This window comes from Oxyura jamaicensis, chromosome 9, assembly GCF_011077185.1.
Source record: "Oxyura jamaicensis isolate SHBP4307 breed ruddy duck chromosome 9, BPBGC_Ojam_1.0, whole genome shotgun sequence".
Classification (NCBI taxonomy): Eukaryota; Metazoa; Chordata; class Aves; order Anseriformes; family Anatidae; genus Oxyura; species Oxyura jamaicensis.
The window spans coordinates 2,932,952-2,951,291 of record NC_048901.1 but is presented as its reverse complement, the minus strand read 5'-3'; the positions used below and the strand labels follow the sequence as shown (position 1 = coordinate 2,951,291).

General features: G+C 42.9%; 1 protein-coding gene across 1 annotated transcript in view; it reads right to left on the bottom strand.

Moving 5' to 3' along the window:
- Nucleotides 1–1,649: 1,649 nt before the first annotated feature.
- The window catches only part of PID1 (phosphotyrosine interaction domain containing 1), an 84,692-nt gene continuing 68,001 nt past the window's right edge, over nt 1,650–18,340 (bottom strand). The window contains exon 3 of the mRNA XM_035335265.1: nt 1,650–3,614. Within this exon, the coding sequence (XP_035191156.1) occupies nt 3,138–3,614 (477 nt within the window). The 3' untranslated portion in view covers nt 1,650–3,137. The remainder of the gene's footprint in view (nt 3,615–18,340) is intronic.

Below are 18,340 nucleotides of genomic sequence, written 5' to 3'. Positions count from 1 at the left end.
GGGATTTGGCCTGAATGCAAAATGATCTAAGGATCCAAACTCATGATACTGATTATTTTTCAAATCTCAGGTTTTCTAAGATAAACTGGAGTTCACATTCCCTCACGTTCCCCTGCATGTCTGAAGCTTTAGAAAATAGCAGGTTCGTGTTTCGAACGGTCTGATTTTCTAATCACAAGCACTAGAATTTTCTCCTTTACCTTTCATTTTTATTCTCCCATGATCCAGAGCCTCCAAATGCTGAGGAATACTGCAGACCCCACAACATCAAATACTGCAGGAATTCCCGGAGCTGCAGCCCAGCAGCACAAGGCCGGCGGCAGCTGCACACGCGGCAGGCAGTGCACCGGGTGCAGCAGTCCCTCCAGGGCCCTAACCAGCGCCCAGGAACACACTTCCAAACTCACACAGCTACCTAGCAAACAGGCCGGCCCTGAGCTCCCAGATGCACTGATTTCCCAAAAGCCACGAAGTACGACAGTCCACAGCCACCACCAAGTGACCCCTCGTGGCTTCTGTACCCCCATCACCGAGCACAGCGCTGCTGCTAACATCAACCTGTGACAACACACACAACAAGCATCACCGCAGGCAAAACAGGTTAAAATAACATTCCCGGATTCCTCCTGAGCTGGGTGCCACCATGTGAGCCCTCCCCAAAACCAGATTATCTGACCTAGCCCTCCGTCTGTAGGCCAGGCAGGAGATCGGGGCAACATTTACGCCTCCTGGTCAGCAAGGCTACGCTAGGTCCCCTGCAGCCAGCCGGGAGGGTGAGGACAGGCTTGGCCTACAGGACGGTCCCAAACCTGGGCCAAGCGCAGCACCACGTGTGCCGCGTCAGTGAGTCGCGTGGCAAGGACCAGCAGGGTGCACAGCAGGGGGCTCAGCTCCTGTGCACGAGGAGAGCTGGCGTTTCCCACCTGCCCCTCTGCCACGCTCGAGCAGCCTTTGGGGCAGGGTTGAGACTCACAGTCAAAGCTCTCCCTTCAGCAGGGACGTCTGGCTGAGGCAGGGGAACATAGGCTTCCACACGCTGGTTCACAGCAGCTCTGGTGGCACAACATTCAAACAAGTACAGAAACTAAAACGCGATTACATCTCTGAAAAATAATAATAATTTATGAGAAGCTGAAGGAATTTTTGCCTAATTTTGCCTTTGGTCAAACTGATAGCTACATGTGACAGGCCTGTTTTTTTATTTTGACCAACACATAGCCCGTACATGATCCTGGATGGGAGACATTGCTCCCCTTCAGCACAACTCATCTAAACTGGCCAGATGTCTGTGTGGGGGGAGATCTCCACCACCTCCTGCAATGCAGAAATTATAAACCATGTCCACAGAGAGCAAAGGTAAAATAAAATAAAATAAAATAAAATAAAATAAAATAAAATAAAATAAAATAAAATAAAATAAAATAAAACTTCAACACCTCAATAGCAATAATTTACCTCAAATATTTAAAAGAAAATAATTTAACATTATTGAAGGCAATTCTCATGGAGACTGATGTAATGCTAAATGGAATTAAATGAACATTTTCATTCCAATAAAGCAACTGAACACAGAACCCACACACATGAAACAAAACCACAGAGTTTACATTGGAAAGACAGCTGAAAACTCCCAAGCTTTAACTCAAACATTTTTTTTTTATTAAAGTATGAATGCATTTACGCTGAAGAATAGTTTACATACATTGTAAAGCAAAAAGCATATTTCCAAGAGGTGTGGGCCCTCCTCAATATGTCTCCATGCTCAATCTACATGCTTTAACACTGGACTCGCACATACACGCTCACATACAAACATATATACCCACAGAACACAGACGCAGAGCTAGCCGCTTCAATTAGCTTTCTTTTAAGGCTTCTGTAAGGTGCCCTAGTGCCCCTAACATTACCATAATTACAAACAAAATTGTATAAAGGAGCAGCATTACTTGCAAACTGTTGATCTGCTCTTGGCCTTAAAAAATATCAAGTGAAACAAGTTTTTCCTTTTATTTGAGTTTTATTAAACATTTGCATTTAAGAAAGGCATGACTCTTTATATCTCTGCACAAGGAAAGGTATGAGAATCTTAACATGGGCTTCTCCACCAGAACAAATGTTCAGACCTGACTCCTACGGGGCCGTTTCCTTTGATCTTTACAGTAATGCAGCCCTGGCTTCCTGGCCAGGCAGAGCCAGCTCCATCAAACCAGGCCCAACAGACCGGTGACACGGAGTCGAGGTTACCATATTCATACCGCTTCAGACCTGAGGTTGGTGAGGAGTCACAGTTCAAACACTGACAGACCCAAGTGTCCCTCAACTCTTACCAGTGGGCCGCCCTCCGACAGAGCAAACAAGAGCTTGAACGTGAGCAGAAAGGGGCGCTGGCTCACTGTACTCCTAGCCACTGTGGGGGTTCGGCCCACCCGTTTTTGGTATCCTGCAGTCTGTAGTCTGAACCTGCACCTACTGGTGCCGGGTGAAAGATGTGACAGCAGGTATATTAAGAAAATAGGTACAATGAGTAAAATAAAGGATAGCATATGATATAATGTGTACATACAAGGATCTTTTTTCATTTTTTAATCTGTGAAATGTGAATTAACAGTAGAATGCCAGGCCATTAGTCTAAAAGGCTATGTATGGCTGTCTTAGCCTACGCATGGTCAAAGGACTTTTGTGATGCATCTTGGAGAAAGATTCTTTAGGAACCATTAGGGCTCTGTAGGTCTACTTGCTCTTGTGCATCAGCATCAGCCCCCAGCAAGGAATGCCAGAGAAGCAACTAATAAAATTCCCTGACCAGTCTTGTAAGACAAACAGGAATGAATCTACTTTGCAGTATGCACCTGAACTACAGAGATGAGAAAGGGACAGCGACGGGCAGGTGAGAGAGATTTGGAGGGAAAGAGAGGGAAGCTTTTTTCTCATGTTTACAACAGCAGCAGATTTCAATGTAACATAATTACTTTAATGATGCATATCTTTAGGTACCAAATTGCTCTTTTGATTTAAAAAGCTGGTCAGCCAAGTGTTTGGCAGTCTTTTCATTCCCCAATTTCAATTGTTGCTTATTTATCTATCAGCTCGCATTCCCTAGGCCATTTCTGCCTTTGCTGAACCATGAATGAGTTCAGTCAGCCATCGTCAGATTCAAATTCATGAGACACTTCCTCTGATGAGCTATTCCTGTGGATCCGGCCATCACTTTTCATGCTGTGAAAAGTCTTCTTAAAGGCCTCCATCATAGCATGAGCCAGCTTCTTGGCCTCCAGCTTGCTCTCACACTCTACAGCATGGCAGTCCATCTGGTAGGACAAGTCATCGTTGATCTCCCTATAGACCCAAGCAAAGATGTTTGGGCTGATGTTGTGGTCAGCAGTGCAGTAGGCTATACGTGCTACCTGAAAGGTATCCATATGGACTGTTGCCTCGCCTTTGAGGTCCAGGTGATGCAGCCAGACTTGGAAAGGGCGAATTTCCAGAAGGGCATTAGCTGGGTAAATATCCTCCCTGGCGAGTGTGTGCTTCTTCCATAATTCAATGACTGGTTTCTCTGTGCAGCCTGACAAAAATTGCATCCCTGTTGTGGAAACCTTACCCAAATATGTAACCTGCAAAATAGAGGAAAGATAGGTGAAACACAGACACTACACTCCAGTGTTGCTTTCTGCCACCCCAGGGAATTTTCCTATATCTGGAAAATACAAGCAATCCCCTCACCCAAACTTCCCTATTTCCCCATCACCTTCAGGGAAAAAAAAAAAAAAAAAAAAAAAAAAAGAATTAAAAAAAAAAAAAGAGAGAGAGAGACCGGTTTCCAGGTATTTGTTTCTTCACACGTTGTTTAAACCACTCAAATCCAAATGTAAAAAATGTTCAGTCTCCAAATTCCAAGGGATTGCACTCTCTTCAGCTCACCTGGAAAAGTCAGGTTGAAAACCCATGCCTGTACCTCTAAGCTCATAATAGTCTAAGTGCCAGTGAAGCACGCCCCAGGTAGCTGGGATGCTACCCAGCCACCACCTTTATTTATTTATTTAACTATATTCAGATTATTATTAATGGTTGAGATATGGTACAAATACTAAGGAAACTGAGATATTCTTAGTTTGAGAACACAAGGCCGCAGGGGGTCAGAAGACCATGATCACAGCAGAGGATTTTCACCTGTTTAAAAGTTTGAGGTTTTGTTTTCTAAAACAGTCCTGTCTTTCCAGCACTTCTGCTATTCCTACTTCTGTATTAAGCCAGGAATAGATCAAAATTATTCAATACTCTTGTCTTCAAAAAGGGCTGAGCTACAGGACTGAGACATCTCTTACACTGATTTAAGAAAGTAAGCTGCTAAAAAAATCTAGTTATAAATCTAGCTTAGTTTAATCCAATCATCTCTTTTCCTTTCTGTCTCGCTATTTTGAGTGTATATCCTGTTATCCAATCTGCACAGGAAAGCAATAAGTCTTTTGTGCTCTTACCGTATTTTGTTCACTAAAAATCAAATTCACTGAGTAGTCCCCATCAAAATTCCGTATTAAGTGTGTGCAGAAACATTCCCTCAAATCTGTACAGCTGCTAAAGAGGCATTCTTCCATTTACAGCTGAATGGAAGACTATTTAATCTGAGAAAAGAGATTTTCTCTAGAAAAGATAGACTAACACTACATAAATACAATTATGCAGATAATTCTATTTGTTGCTGTTGTCAGAATGCTGCATTTAACAAGTATATGAAAGCAAAATGACTTCTAATTTGTCTCTTGCAGCAGTTACTGTTTGAGACAGAATCTGGCGCCTCTCGCTTCATGTCTTATAACCTCCTGTGTATTTTACTCAAGGCATTTGGAGAAAAAGTAATTACATGCACTTTCCAAACTAATTTCTTCAAAATGCTGTATTAAATATACAGTATCAGCTATTTTTATTTTTGATGTGCTTTAAAAAATGCAAAGAAAATATACAGGATCACCATGTTTAAAAACATCAAAAATCCACAAGGAATACAGATTTTGTATTCCGTGCAAACAAAATTTTCCACAAGAAAAATATTTTGCTGCTAGTTTCATAGGTTTTCTTAAGCTCAGAGACTTAAATTAAGCCATAATTAAGGAATAAGCTTACAAAACATTATTGGAAGTCTATGTGGCTTAATCATGCTTGCCAAAAAAGCAATTTCATAGCACTGACATTTCAAAATAAGAAGTCTTTTCTTTGTCTATAAATATTCATGCTTTGCACTGGGAATATTTTAGAACTTACAAGGCTTTATAATTTTTGGAACAGTGGGAACCACACCAGCTAGAACAGTTAACAAGGCAAGACCTACCAGAGTTTTGTTTTGTTTTATTTTATTAGCGATGAGAGATGAGTTCCCTAAAGTACTGTAGAACAGCATAAAAGAAAACCTCAGAGCTTATAATGCCAACTGAACACATATAAAAAGCACATAAAAGACCAAAGAGGAATGTGGCTGCAACATACTGTGGGGTAGTTCAACATACATTTGCAGTCACACTACTTTGAAAAGATCAAGATCAGTGTGCAACTTTGCGTGTTCACAACTACTCAGTGTATCCTGCGAAGGTTCGCTCAGTACCGTTTCATATTCACAAGCCAGCTAGCAAAAGACTAACGCAGACTGTAAATTAATTGTGCGTATGGGGTCAGATTCAAAGCCCACTGCAGTAAGAGAAGTCCTTCACTGACTTCAAGGAGATTTGCACAAAGCCCCTAAACCCTGAGGAAAAAAGAATTAGCGTCTTGCTCATGCACTCCGTCACTGCCCAAACACTGCGTTTAATCCCCAGCCACCAGAGAGATCATGCCACAGCTGCAACATTTGTGCCCCAGTCGCTGCTCAGAGAAGACCGGTATCACATGGAGCAAGCAGAGAAAAGTGCCTCTCGTGAGTGCACAGCCCAAATCCACAGTGCCTGCAGGGCATGGCTGCGCTGCGGGCTTCTCTGCGGGAGGCAGCCGGCCGCGTGGCGTGGGGACAGCTCCCAGGTGATGTGCAGGGCACCTCCGGCAGCTGAGGCTGTCCCAGGGGAGCACACACTGAGTTCTCTCTGTTCCTTGCATGGGCTGCCTAGCTCTGGGATTTAAAATAAATAAATAAATAAATCCCTTAATAAAGTTACTAGATGAAGAAAAGAGGTGAATTGCTCTGGAAGTGGCCAAGGCAAAGTAGCGAGTAAGAAGGATGGGATGGGATGATGGCTTGTTTACCAAAATGGGACATAACGGTCTGATTTACTGTCCCAGTTGTGTCACGCTATTACTGTGTAGCAACCTTTGGAAAGTTGCTTCCTTAAACACCACTTTGGATCATCATTATATACATTCATTTTCCTTTGAGGATGCATTCATAAATATTTATAAGATGCTTAGACAATACAACAAGGAGTCCACAGAAGAGAGAAAAAATAAAACCCTTGTTTTAGAGTCTCTTCTGTACTGTGACTTACAAAGAAACCTCAATGACTAGTAAGGTTTTAGTTTGTTTTTTTTTAAAAAAAAAAAAAAAATCTTTTTTTCCTAGTCAAGATGCAAGCATTGCACAAGAACAGCATTACCAAAGCTCTTGGTTAAGACCAATGCTCAACATTTCATTACTTAATCCCTGTTCTGTATCTAGCAGAGGACGATGCAGAGGGACTGGCGAGACACGCTATTTGACAAAAAGAAATTTAAAAAAGAAAAAGAAAGAGCAGCTCTCTTTCCAGAACAAATATTTCTTCATGATTAAATATCATTCAAATATTATGTGTGACATACTAATCTACTTGGAGCTGGCCAGTTTAGTAACTCAGATATTAATATCTGCATAATTGCAGGGATGGTACCAATATGAATTAAAACCGACAACTGATTTACAGGGCAGCTCTCCCTGACTCTCAGTCACAAGGTTATTCCACAAGCAATGCTCCTGGCACTTTGGCTCCAAGCACATCACGTCTCCCAGCACACACACACCTTTTAAAGGAAACATGAAACATCTTATTTAAATGCCTGGAAATCACTGACCACAAACATTATTGGAGGAAAGCTATCACAGCACAACCATTTTCCTTTCCAATTTCTACATTCGCCAACTGAAGATCAAAGAACAGATTATTCCGTCCATTATCAGATGTAGAAGAAAATTATTTTGAGGCACAAATTCCCACTGGTTGTCTCCTCCATTAAGATCAATGGTGTCTCATCAGTGTAAAGGCAACAGGGAGTACAAAAAAAAAAAAAAAAAAAGAAAATAATTTCATCTTTAATAATTGTAAGAGCCGGATGTGAGGGCACAGAAAGACATATTATTATTACTTGTGCATACGTAAAACACACTGAAGAAGTATCTGAAGAGCAGCATCAACTGTATAGCTTTATTAATTTGGGGACAAGGACTGGCCATAGTCACACTTCAGCTTAAAGCAGCACCTGTGATAACAAAGCACTGAACACCAGCGAATTCACTAAATAATGCTTTTTCTTCCTCTGAAACACTGGATGGAGGTCAATGGAAGATGCCCAGGCAGACAATCGATTTGTGACAGCACGACACGTCCTTATGTGTCACCCTACATGTGCTGAAGTCAACAGCCACATTCCCCCTCTCCAGCCTCAGAGTGACATGGATAGCCTCAGGTTGTTTGGCATGTGTAAATTATGATCAAGCTGTTGCAGCATTTATTTGATTTGGATAGTGTATTTTAAGTTTAAAAAATAAAAAATAAAAAAGGGAATGGAAAAGCCAGTTCATTGCCACTGTGTTAACCTTAAGGAACACAGGCATCTCATCACATCTTCTACCGGGACATGAATGTTTTTCTTTATGGTTCTTGAAGAACTTTGGTTTGTACGTTCCATTTTTCCAATGAATTCCCAAAAGATCCAGCTCACAACAATGTCCTGTGCATGTCTGAAGTTATCTATATTCTTTCCATACTCTCTGGGGCAAACTGGCATTTTCCATCTGATCCTTCTCTCACTGGCAAGCTGCTGCCACCCAAAATGACACCAAATACTTGTGGTTTCAGCACTTTTGAGCTTGCAAACATTCAAACTTTTAGCAAAAGCCAAGATGCTCTGAAGAGCTCCTTATTTTGCTCTAGAGACTTGCCAACACCAATGTCAGTATCCAACAAAATTGTCCTCAACGGAAAAACACTGTACCTTGGCCTTGCATGACATACCTACAGCTATCTGACACTTAGGTGCTTCATGTCAACACACACGAGATTAATCAATGTCATCTTCATGCACTGTGCAAAGACATAAAAAACCACCTGAGTATTTTGACACCGGTGTTTAAATCCCTTCAGTCCAGTAAGGTATAGTGAAAATATGTTTTCATAACTAGGCTCAAAAGCTTACAAACTCTTAAAAGACGGATACAACAGCTGACAGAAACCTTCACTCTAGCACAGCCCAGTTTGTCAGTTGTAGTATGGAGGTTTCACTTTCCATACGCAATTCCTTTCTTTACAATTGAGCACACATTATTTACCTTTAGCTCATCTGAGCAAAGAACGGCTCAGCTCCTGCATGTGCCAAGCACAGCCTCATGACCCAGCCCTGCAGTGCCCTTTGCTGCTGACTGCTGACTGGGCACAATGGCTGCTTCATTGGGATGGACTGCAAGTCCATACTGCCCCTAAATCATGAGCCTCAACTGGGTTCCTGAAGTCAGGATTTCCAATTTCTTTTTCTCTTTCTGTTCCCCATCCCCAGTCTGTCAAATAATACTGCTCCAGGAAAGCAGATCCAAGCTGTAAAGAGGTGTAATTATCGCATTATGCGGGGCAGATGCTCTCTTGGCACAGGAACCTGGCACAGGAACACATACGCACACAGGACTCCTGCCTCCCTTGCTACTCAAGAATATGAACAAAGGGCCATATGGAAAATGAACTACTCACTTATTTCTTTAATATATTTATTTCTTCCACACACGACAATGAGGGTCTTTGTGAACAAAATTAACAAATAAACAAGGTTAACAAAGAAAATTTAAAAAATGAAACAAAGCATTGTACTTGAGCCATCGGCTATTTACCCTGCATATTTGCAGTCACCGAAGTCCAGGCCCTGATATAAAATAAGGTATTTGTCTCCCAAACAGCACCACCACCAAGTGTAAGAACGGCACAACAGAAGGTCAAAGCTCCTGCATGGCAGAGCTCTCGCATCCCAGAGAGACAATTCAGGGCAGTGGCTGGCCATGGGAGAGGAAGGGGAAAGCCAGCAGGATGCTAGAACTACTCTATAGGAATTGGAGTCTTATGCACATCTTAGCACTGGTGACTGTCTTCCCTCTGGTGTATGGCTCTCTTTAGCTTTCCTAATACCATCACTGGATGCTTGGATGTCTCTGGATTCTCTGTATTCCTCCCTAGTTATCTGTCCTTGCTTCCACTCCCTGAATTAGGTATGGTGCTGGTGGATCCCAAGCATCACCTCTTTTTGCTTCAGAGACAAAATACCTACATAAATAAAAAGGGCACATATCACCACAGCCACTGCCACCTCCCCTTCACACGGCATGCCCCCCTGCCATCCCTGAGCACACAACCCTGGGCAGCCTGGCAGGACCACCTGGGAAATCTGCCAGCACCACAGGGCGTGGGGACACGGTGCAGCAGTCCGAAAGGCAGCCAGGACACAGGTATCACTGCAGTGGGAGCACGCACAACTGCCCCTGCTCCCCAGCCAGGAAGGCCCGGGGTTCACTGGGGTTTGCATGGCTCTGAGCTCTGAAGTGGGATTTTTCATCCCCAGCAGAGCTGTGATGCAAGCAGGCCTGCAGCAGGCTTCCTGGTACATTTATTTCAATAAAAGCAGGCGCAGCCATTTATAGCACCTTCCCTGCCCACAGCCAGCCCCGTGCAGGCGCGCTCCCTGCCAGCCGGCTGCCCGCAGCCCAGCCCGGCCTAGCCCGGCCCTCCTCGCCTGTAGGCCAGCGGCACTGGGAGGCAGAGCCAAGGAGCACTTTTGGCTCTGAAGGAAAAACAAAAATATCCCAGACATTCCACTGGGTCACTAAGCAAATATTGTGAATTGCGTTCAAGCAACGTTTGCTCAAGACCCAACAAACTAACTCGGTTAAGGAGAGAGAAAAAAGGCCGCACAGTTTCCCTCTGCCTGTCAGGGCTGCTTTGCCCACACTGAGGCCACGCAGCCAAAGCCTTCGCAGCACAAACACGGGGGCTTTGTGGGAACTGCTGGGCTCCTCCGCACACAGAAATACGCAGTGAGTGCAGTAATGCGGCTTGCAGAAGTATGTAAAGAAGTGTTTTATTTTGGAGAAGCAATTCAGATGGAGAATGGTCTGAGCTGGGCAACTGTCTAATGGAAAATAACCATCGAAGTCTGACGGCTGCCCTCCAGTTTAGGAGGGAGGGATAAAAACACCCCTCATTAACATCTGATTCATGCCAAGGAACCGATGCACAGCTGCAGAAAAAGCAGGGAGCATCAGCAGGCATGGGGCTGGTGGCCAGGCCTCCCGCTGGTGGCACCTGGGGAGGGCAGCAGGGGACACTGAGCTCTGCCGGGGCTGGGCGCAGCCCTCCTGCCCGCCTAGCCAGCTGCCACGGCATGGCGCGAGGGGGGAAACGCTGATGTTTGGCAAGTTTAATATTTGGTAAATAAATGTGCTGGAAAAGAAAAGATTTACTCTTTACAGCTTAATTGGTAGACACTGAGAGGAATAAAAGCAAACAAGAAAAAGCCCACTGGTTCCACAAGCCAAACAGCCAGTACAGGATAAATAAGGCAGCAAGCAGAGCTCTCGTTTGGAAACACAACCCTGAGAAATGCAGCGGTCTGAGCTTTTCACCTTGTATTACATCAGGCTGCTGCTCAACAAGCTTCTTTATAAACCACCCAGGGTATTAAACTACTGTCCTACGAGCAACTTGCATCCAACAACCAGGATGTCTTGCTTTGTCTTACTAGCAAAGCCCAGTTAACCAAGCCCAAAGTCAACCTCAGGCAGAGCCAGCTTTTCGTCCCTCACAGCACCGCTGCTCACAGCCTCCCATTAACAACAAAGGGATATTCTTTTGCATTTAATTTTTCACTGGACAAGAAACTCTTTCTGTGGTTTGGCTTGCAGGGATGAGTCTGAAAAGAAATCAAGTGGAACTGGCAAACTGAAATTAGCTTGTACTCAGAGACACTTGGGTCCCGATGTGAGGGAAGATTTACGCTGCGCTATTTAAAACCCAAGGAATCACATTAGTTCAAACAGCGATTTAGAAAGGTTGCAGAGCAAGACATAACTGAATGAACAAAGATCATATGCAACCTCAGCGGGGCTGCTGGACACCCTACTGTACAAGCTGATGATTACTTATATTCCTAAATATTTTCTTTATCTTGCTACTTAGATCGTTTTCCTCTTCTGTCTCATTTCCTTGCCTCAAATAATTTCCTTTCTCTATGCCTAATAACCATTAGGTTGAAATGCTTTCCTGGATACCCCTAAGTCATTTCTTGCTGTCTTTCAGGAGGCTTCCCAAGGCGAGGAGAGAAGATGGGGAGGCAGCCAGGGAATTGAGAAGAAAACCAGCTCATACTCTAGTTACTACGTGTAATTATTTAGACTTCCCTTCAGACAAAATCCTTTCAAAACTTCTCCTCTACCATCTCAAAACCTTCACTTTGAGAAGATCCTTCTGCCAGGAGAAAGTGGCGTAAGTGTGTATGAGCATGATCTCCCCCCAAACAGACATCTATCTTTACTTTCATGCTCAAATTACAGTATTTTTTTTCCTACACATTCTTTATGACATTTACATCAGGTTGAAACTGAGCATGGAAATCTGATTAAGTAACTCATCATGCTCAAGAAAGCTGAAAGCTTTTCGGCCCCAGGTTCCTCACAGCTGCTGTCTCGTAACAGACAGAGGAAAGGAGCACATGGGTGGAGGGGGGGACTGGGCTGGTTGCATTTATTTTGTTCCCCTTCCTTTCCAACCCACAGAAAGCTCATTTTGGCACCAGTCCTACAAAAACTTCTCCAATTGTACTTAATGGAGCATGCAAAGGGTGAGTGCAGGAACGGCTGTGTAACATAGGCCACTGTTTCCACCGAGACGTGTACTTTATATACTCTCCAGCACTTTGGACACTGACGTACTTCCAGAAAGCCATGCAGAGTGCATGTTTTTCAGGATCTTTTATGATTAAGAGATTTGTCCCAAGGGTTCCTTTTGAGCATTCCCCATGAGATCCTTGTATTTCCCTTTAGTTCTTCCTTTCAAAAGAAAATGCCAAGTAATAAAAATGAACAAAGCTTGTGTTACTAAGATATTGAGTTCTGGAGACCAAATATCTCAACTCCACTTGCTTCCTGGCACAGCTTGACAACACCTGAAATTAAGATCCAAAGGGAAAGAATCCAACATCAGTGATGGTTGAAGATGACTATAAATTATTTTTGTATTTCAAGAAACAAGAAACATTAGGCCTACATTACATGAGGAACAGGGATAAAAACTTAAAAAGCAGTAAACTAAACCATTTCAGCTGTTCTCCCCACTGAGTGCTGCAAGAGCAGTAAAATTAAAAAAAAAAAAAAAAAAGTAATTACGAAACAAACCACAAAGACACAAAGACACGAGAGAGTCCCAGAAGTGGCAGTACTTATTCCTTCCGCTATCCTCCACACACTGCAAATGAAATGCATTCCCCAAAGAGAAAGGCAGACCACAGAAATATCACCCCCCCATATAAATGTAACTATACCCGCATCTGCAAAGTCTCCTATTAAGGTACTCAATCATTAGTTTTACATCTCCTTCATGCATCGCTATGTGAAATGAGTTGCATGACTTAGCAAAACCCTTTGAGATTTTTTTCCAGCTCTCACAATTTATAGCATATCCAGGAAAAGTCTTATTCCAAGGCTGCAGAAGAAGAAATACTCTGTCTACAACTGAGCTGCAACTCCTACACTGCAGCAAAGAGAAACAGACCTTGCATATTTCAACATAGTAAAAGGCACTAAATACATTATTAAAAAGAAAATATAGTTGAACAACTCTTTTTATTGCTAAATGAGTCCTTAGATAAAAATATGAATGATCAATCAGATGTACGTTTGTTTTATCAAATTGTAGACTGGGGGCATAGCAAACCAGGCTCTGTACAGGCAGCAAGAATTCATCGCTGCCTCTAAGGTTCATTACACCATTTCACCATTCAGCCAGAAGTTTCCCGCTCAACTACGCGACAGTATGTTAGAAGACTAAACAAAAGATTTTTTTAAAAACAAACACATCCCATAGAGGAGGTATAAGGCTAGAAGATGATGATGCCATACAGATACTAACTCATTGCAAAAGCCATGGTTTACATTGCCTCCAAAGTCCTGTTTTCACAATGGATTTAGTGTTGGCCTGTGCCTTCAACAGTCACTTTCCCTTTGGCTAGGATGGGTAGTCTTTTTCCAGCCAGCACAGAAATAGCCAAAAGTGATTCTCAGCCCCACATGAGCACCCAGAGAATTGGGCACTGATGCAGAGTACCTGGGCACCAGAGAGGTTCATCTCCTCCAGGCAACACAACATCTTTTACAGCCACTTGAAACAGGAGCCTTCCTTCCATCTGGCTAATTTAATCCCAACATCACCTGTATGCCTCCCTCAGAAAAGCTGTGTTACCCCCAGCTCACTCTCTTGGCATAGATTTCAGCTCTAAGGCCGTGTAAACCTACACAGCTGCCAGAAAGCACTGCCCAGAACTGCCTGGAGCAAAAACCATGAAGTGGAGACTTCTCTGGTACACATTTCAGCCAAGATGAAAGGAAGATGAAGCCATGGTTTGGAAAGGCTAGGAGGCAGCACTCCAAAGTGCAAGACTCTCTGAAGGAGAGAAGGGGAGAAGGGCAAAGGTCCTTTTCTCTGGGGGCAGCTTTAGTTATCACTGCTGTAATTTAGATATCTGTTATAGCAGCTTTCCCGCAGTGTGATTCGGAAGGCTGCAGGTCAGACCAATCACTATTCACACCAGTTGTACAGCAAAGTCCTAAGAGCTCCCTTCATTCCCACAGTTCATCTCGCTGGTATTACAGAGGTCATTGCTTTTACAAAGGGCAGAAAACTCATTTTCATGGTTTCCACTGGCCATGAAGTTGACTTTGCAAAGATTTAGTGACAAAATCTACAGTAAATAACCTTGCTGCTGTTCATTTTGACAGAGTACAACCTGGTGCAAGTTTTAAGGATGTAAGGAAAAAAACAAACTACTACTGATGAAAATAAGTAAGACTTTCACTGTTTTTCTTGACACTTACTGTCCTCGTGCAACAATAAATACCTGGAGTTAAAAATACAATAATCAATAACATTATATAGGGGCCCATATCTTGCAGTTCTCAGCCAAACGAAACTGCTATCTGGATTTAATATATAAATAAATGAATGAATAAATTGCTCCAATTTGTATTTGCAGAGGATCTCAGTATTTGTATGAAAAGTAAGAAAGAAGGGATATAAAGATACAGTGCCAAAACACAATGGTAGGATCAATACTGATTCAGAACGACCACTGAGCATCACACTAATCTGTTCTCTCTATCCCACATTGCTTTAGGAGATGTTTGGGTAAAAGAAATACAGCAGCAGCTCCACTCATTCCCTTTTTTTGTCTTCCTCTTGGCAGCCTGACAGTCGCTGGGACTACTGCAGCAAAGCTGTGGGCAGCAGGGAGCCCAGCGGGTGCTCTGCCACTGACGCTCAGGCACCTTCACTCCAGTTGCTGCTTGGCCTAAGCAGGGGTGAGAGGATCAGCACTGGATAAAGTGCTCTCTGAAATCACTCTTCAGCATGACAACAAAAGACAAATTCCTAAAGCAATGAGCGTTACAGGCAGTGACGCTGTCTCTAAGCAAAATGCATCCCTCCTATGAAGCACAGGCAATTCTGCAGCATGGTAAACTCAGTGAGGTCTCACCACCCAAAAGTGAATTAACATGGCTAGCTATGACCGCAATATTTATCCTGTAAAAATCTCAGAAGTCTGATGATTGCTTTCCAGATAAACAATTAATTCAATGCTTTCCATCAACGAGGTGTTTCACCCTAATAAATGCTTAACTTCAGCAATTTATCTTCAACATACACTGACAATTTTCCATATATTTTTTGAAAATATTTAATAGAATAGACATATCTTTTTAAGAGCTTATTTGTTCTTCACCATACTGAACTAAGAGTCCAACCAGTGCAGAATGCATAATGCTTTCCATGGTATCAGACAGATGGGGAAGAACAAAGCAGCAGGGCCTGAACTGACAAAGCAATGGCCAAGATTGGAATAAACAGCCCACAGGGGAAGGTTTTTCTTCCCCACACAGCAGGAACCAAATTTTTCAAAGCACTTCAATAAAGCCCATGGGGTTAGAGTGCTCTCCGTTTGTTTTGAGATACTGACAGAGAGATTTTCAACAAAGCAGACAGCAACACGTGTCAAATGCGCTAAGAGAAACCGACCCCTCTTTCAGTATCTAGAAATACAGATAGAAATTTAGCAAGAGAGATGGGAGTTTGCATTAAAAATATGAGGATTGCTCATCTTCTAAAATTTTGTAGCTTTCCCCACCTAAGCTTAAGCGAGCAAAGTCAAAGCATCCCAGCTCTTAGGGAGCCTGATGCAATTCTGTGATGATACACAAGTGTACTTCCAGCCACAGGATTGTAGCCCTCACTACATCTCTCCTAATAGTCTGTTTTCCTACCAAAGCTGTTATTACTTTGGTTAAATTCTTTTAAACAACATATATTTTAGAAAACAACATATATTTTAGTTTTAATTATGCATGAACTTATGAGAGACAGCATAATAGACAGAAAACAGCATTTTGGGTAACACTGAATTTACTGTATGCTGAACATCTAGATATTTACAGTAAAAGCACACACTACACTATTTGTCCCCTATCATCTGTCTCTGTCTTTCTACTCCTCTCCTCTGCTGCCTCTTCAAAACAAGCCAATATCTCTTGTTGGGCCGAAATCGGGTAGAAGATTATTTAATGACAGGGCAAAGCCAAGAACAGCATTCAAGTTCAAACCACGTATGCAATAATCAAATCTGAACAGGCCAGCCTAGCTGTTCTTGTGGGGGATTTTATTTACAGGAAAATTCCTGCTTCTACAAGAAACTCACACGCACACAAAAATACTAATGATTTTAAAGAAAAGAGAGAGAAGAAAAAGTGTTTATCGCTGCAGGCAAGGGCAGCCAGCACATGATGCTTCTTTGGAGAATCTTGTTTACCTTTCTTTCCCAAGGAGAAAAAGCTGAGATACAAGTTAGCCCCTACCTGGAAAGCCAAGACACACAGCAGACAGTATAAATTCTAATTTGTCTTCTTGTTTTGTCATTAGCAAGATAAGATTTTAATTAAAGAATGTGGACACAAAACAACTGCATTTCCCTTCTCACAAAAGTACTAAGGAGAGATTATAAAAACCTCCACATTTAAAACGTGGCCACAGCAAGAACAACACAGCCCTGCCACGGCAGTGTACAGGCACCAAGATCAAGCAGCGTGCACCACTGAACTGGGACGTGGCCCTTTGGTGGATGAACTCGTTAACAGCAAGAAGTGGCATTAATGCCCCATATTGTAATGCCTGTCACAGCCTTAGGTTTCTCAGACCCAAGAAACTGCTTAGCTTAGCACAGCAACAACTTCCTCTGCGCATACACAAAGTGACACTACGCTATTCGAACAGGATATGATAAACGTGCACATACTACAAAATAATTCCATTGAATTATTTATAACACCTTTATCTCAAAGAATCATTTAGCAAGCTGTATCATCTAAATATAAAGAGCAGCTGCTTAATGTCCCAGAATACACCAGCTCCAGAGTATAGAAGAAGAGATGATGAATAGTATTACCAAGAGAAACTGCAAGGGCAGTTTATGAGGGAGCAGTGTAATTAACCAAATGGAAATTTGGCTCTAGCAGCCATGCTCAGAGTACTACCCCTGCAAAGAAAAAAAAAAAAAAAAGAGAGAGACGGAGGTTTCAAATGATTGCAGTGCTCAGGATACTGTGTCTCGTTCCCAGTACAGCATCGTTAGGAGCAGTGCCTGCTAACAACATATGGCAGTGCTGCCTTAGCACCAGTACGTCTGCTACTCTCCCACTCACTTTGCAGAGCAGGTCTTGGCTATTATAATCACCCAGGAATTAACAAATGCAAAGGAGAGGCAGTCATGAAGCAAGGTAACTTCACTGCTTTCTTGCATCTGACTTCTTTCCTCCCTTCCACTCGCTCTACTTCCTTCCTGCCCAGGAAAGCAGGGCTGGCAGTGGGCACGTGCCACAACAGCACTGCTGCACCGGCTGCCTGATGGAAATAGGTGTGAGCTGCATTTGCTCTGGACAGAGTCAAGACACGGAATGTGGAAGCCATGAAAACCACAGCAGGTGGGAAGAGTGGAAATGTGGAACAGGGAAAGAGGCATGACAGGACCCCGAAAAAGCTCTTGCTGAAGATGCTGCTGTTCCCAAGGCGGACAGCAAACCTGAGGACACATGATAGTGTGTGGAAGTCCCTGGACGATCCATAAGAATACCTCTAGGCTTCTTATAGCACCTCAAACGGAGATGATCTGATCATAAATTGATGATTAGAATGAACATTGAATGGTTTACCCAGACATTTTTAATTTAAGATATTGGGAAGAAATTCTAGAAGGTGACCAGAAGAAATTCCATGAAGTGGTCCAAAGGAAGTACATCTCACGGGCGGGTCGTTACTGTAGAGGATACCAGCCAGAAAAGGCTAATAAAAACAGAGAAGCTGTGAGATCCCAGCAGAACTGCCACCTGTGCTCTCCTGGAGGTGGTCCAAGGGGATGACGGCACAGTACCACATGCCAAAGTGAAATCTACTCTCTGTTATATAAGGCTGCTGTACTTTGGAAAAAATACCTAACTAGCATGATTAGGTTTAGCAAGCGAGAACTTAAGGCAAAAATCATTTTGGCTACTACTTCCAGATTGGGTTTGGACTTGTGTTACGAACTGCCTGGGAGAAATCAGGAAACCAAACATTTCTCTTTGATGTGCAGCAAACTGGTCTAGAGCGCTTCTTTTTAAAAGGCAAATGGCCTTTTCATTTTATCCTTTAGGCAAAGGAGACAATGGCCTTCACACTTTCTAATTAACAATCAGACTTACACAATGCAAAATCTTAAACAAGATCTTGTATTTAAACTAATTAAATTGAAGATGCAATGGCAAAATACAAGTTTCATCTTGCTTGTATTCTTCCCCAGTCCCAGCAACCGAGCTACTACAGGTAGACACTTTTTTTGA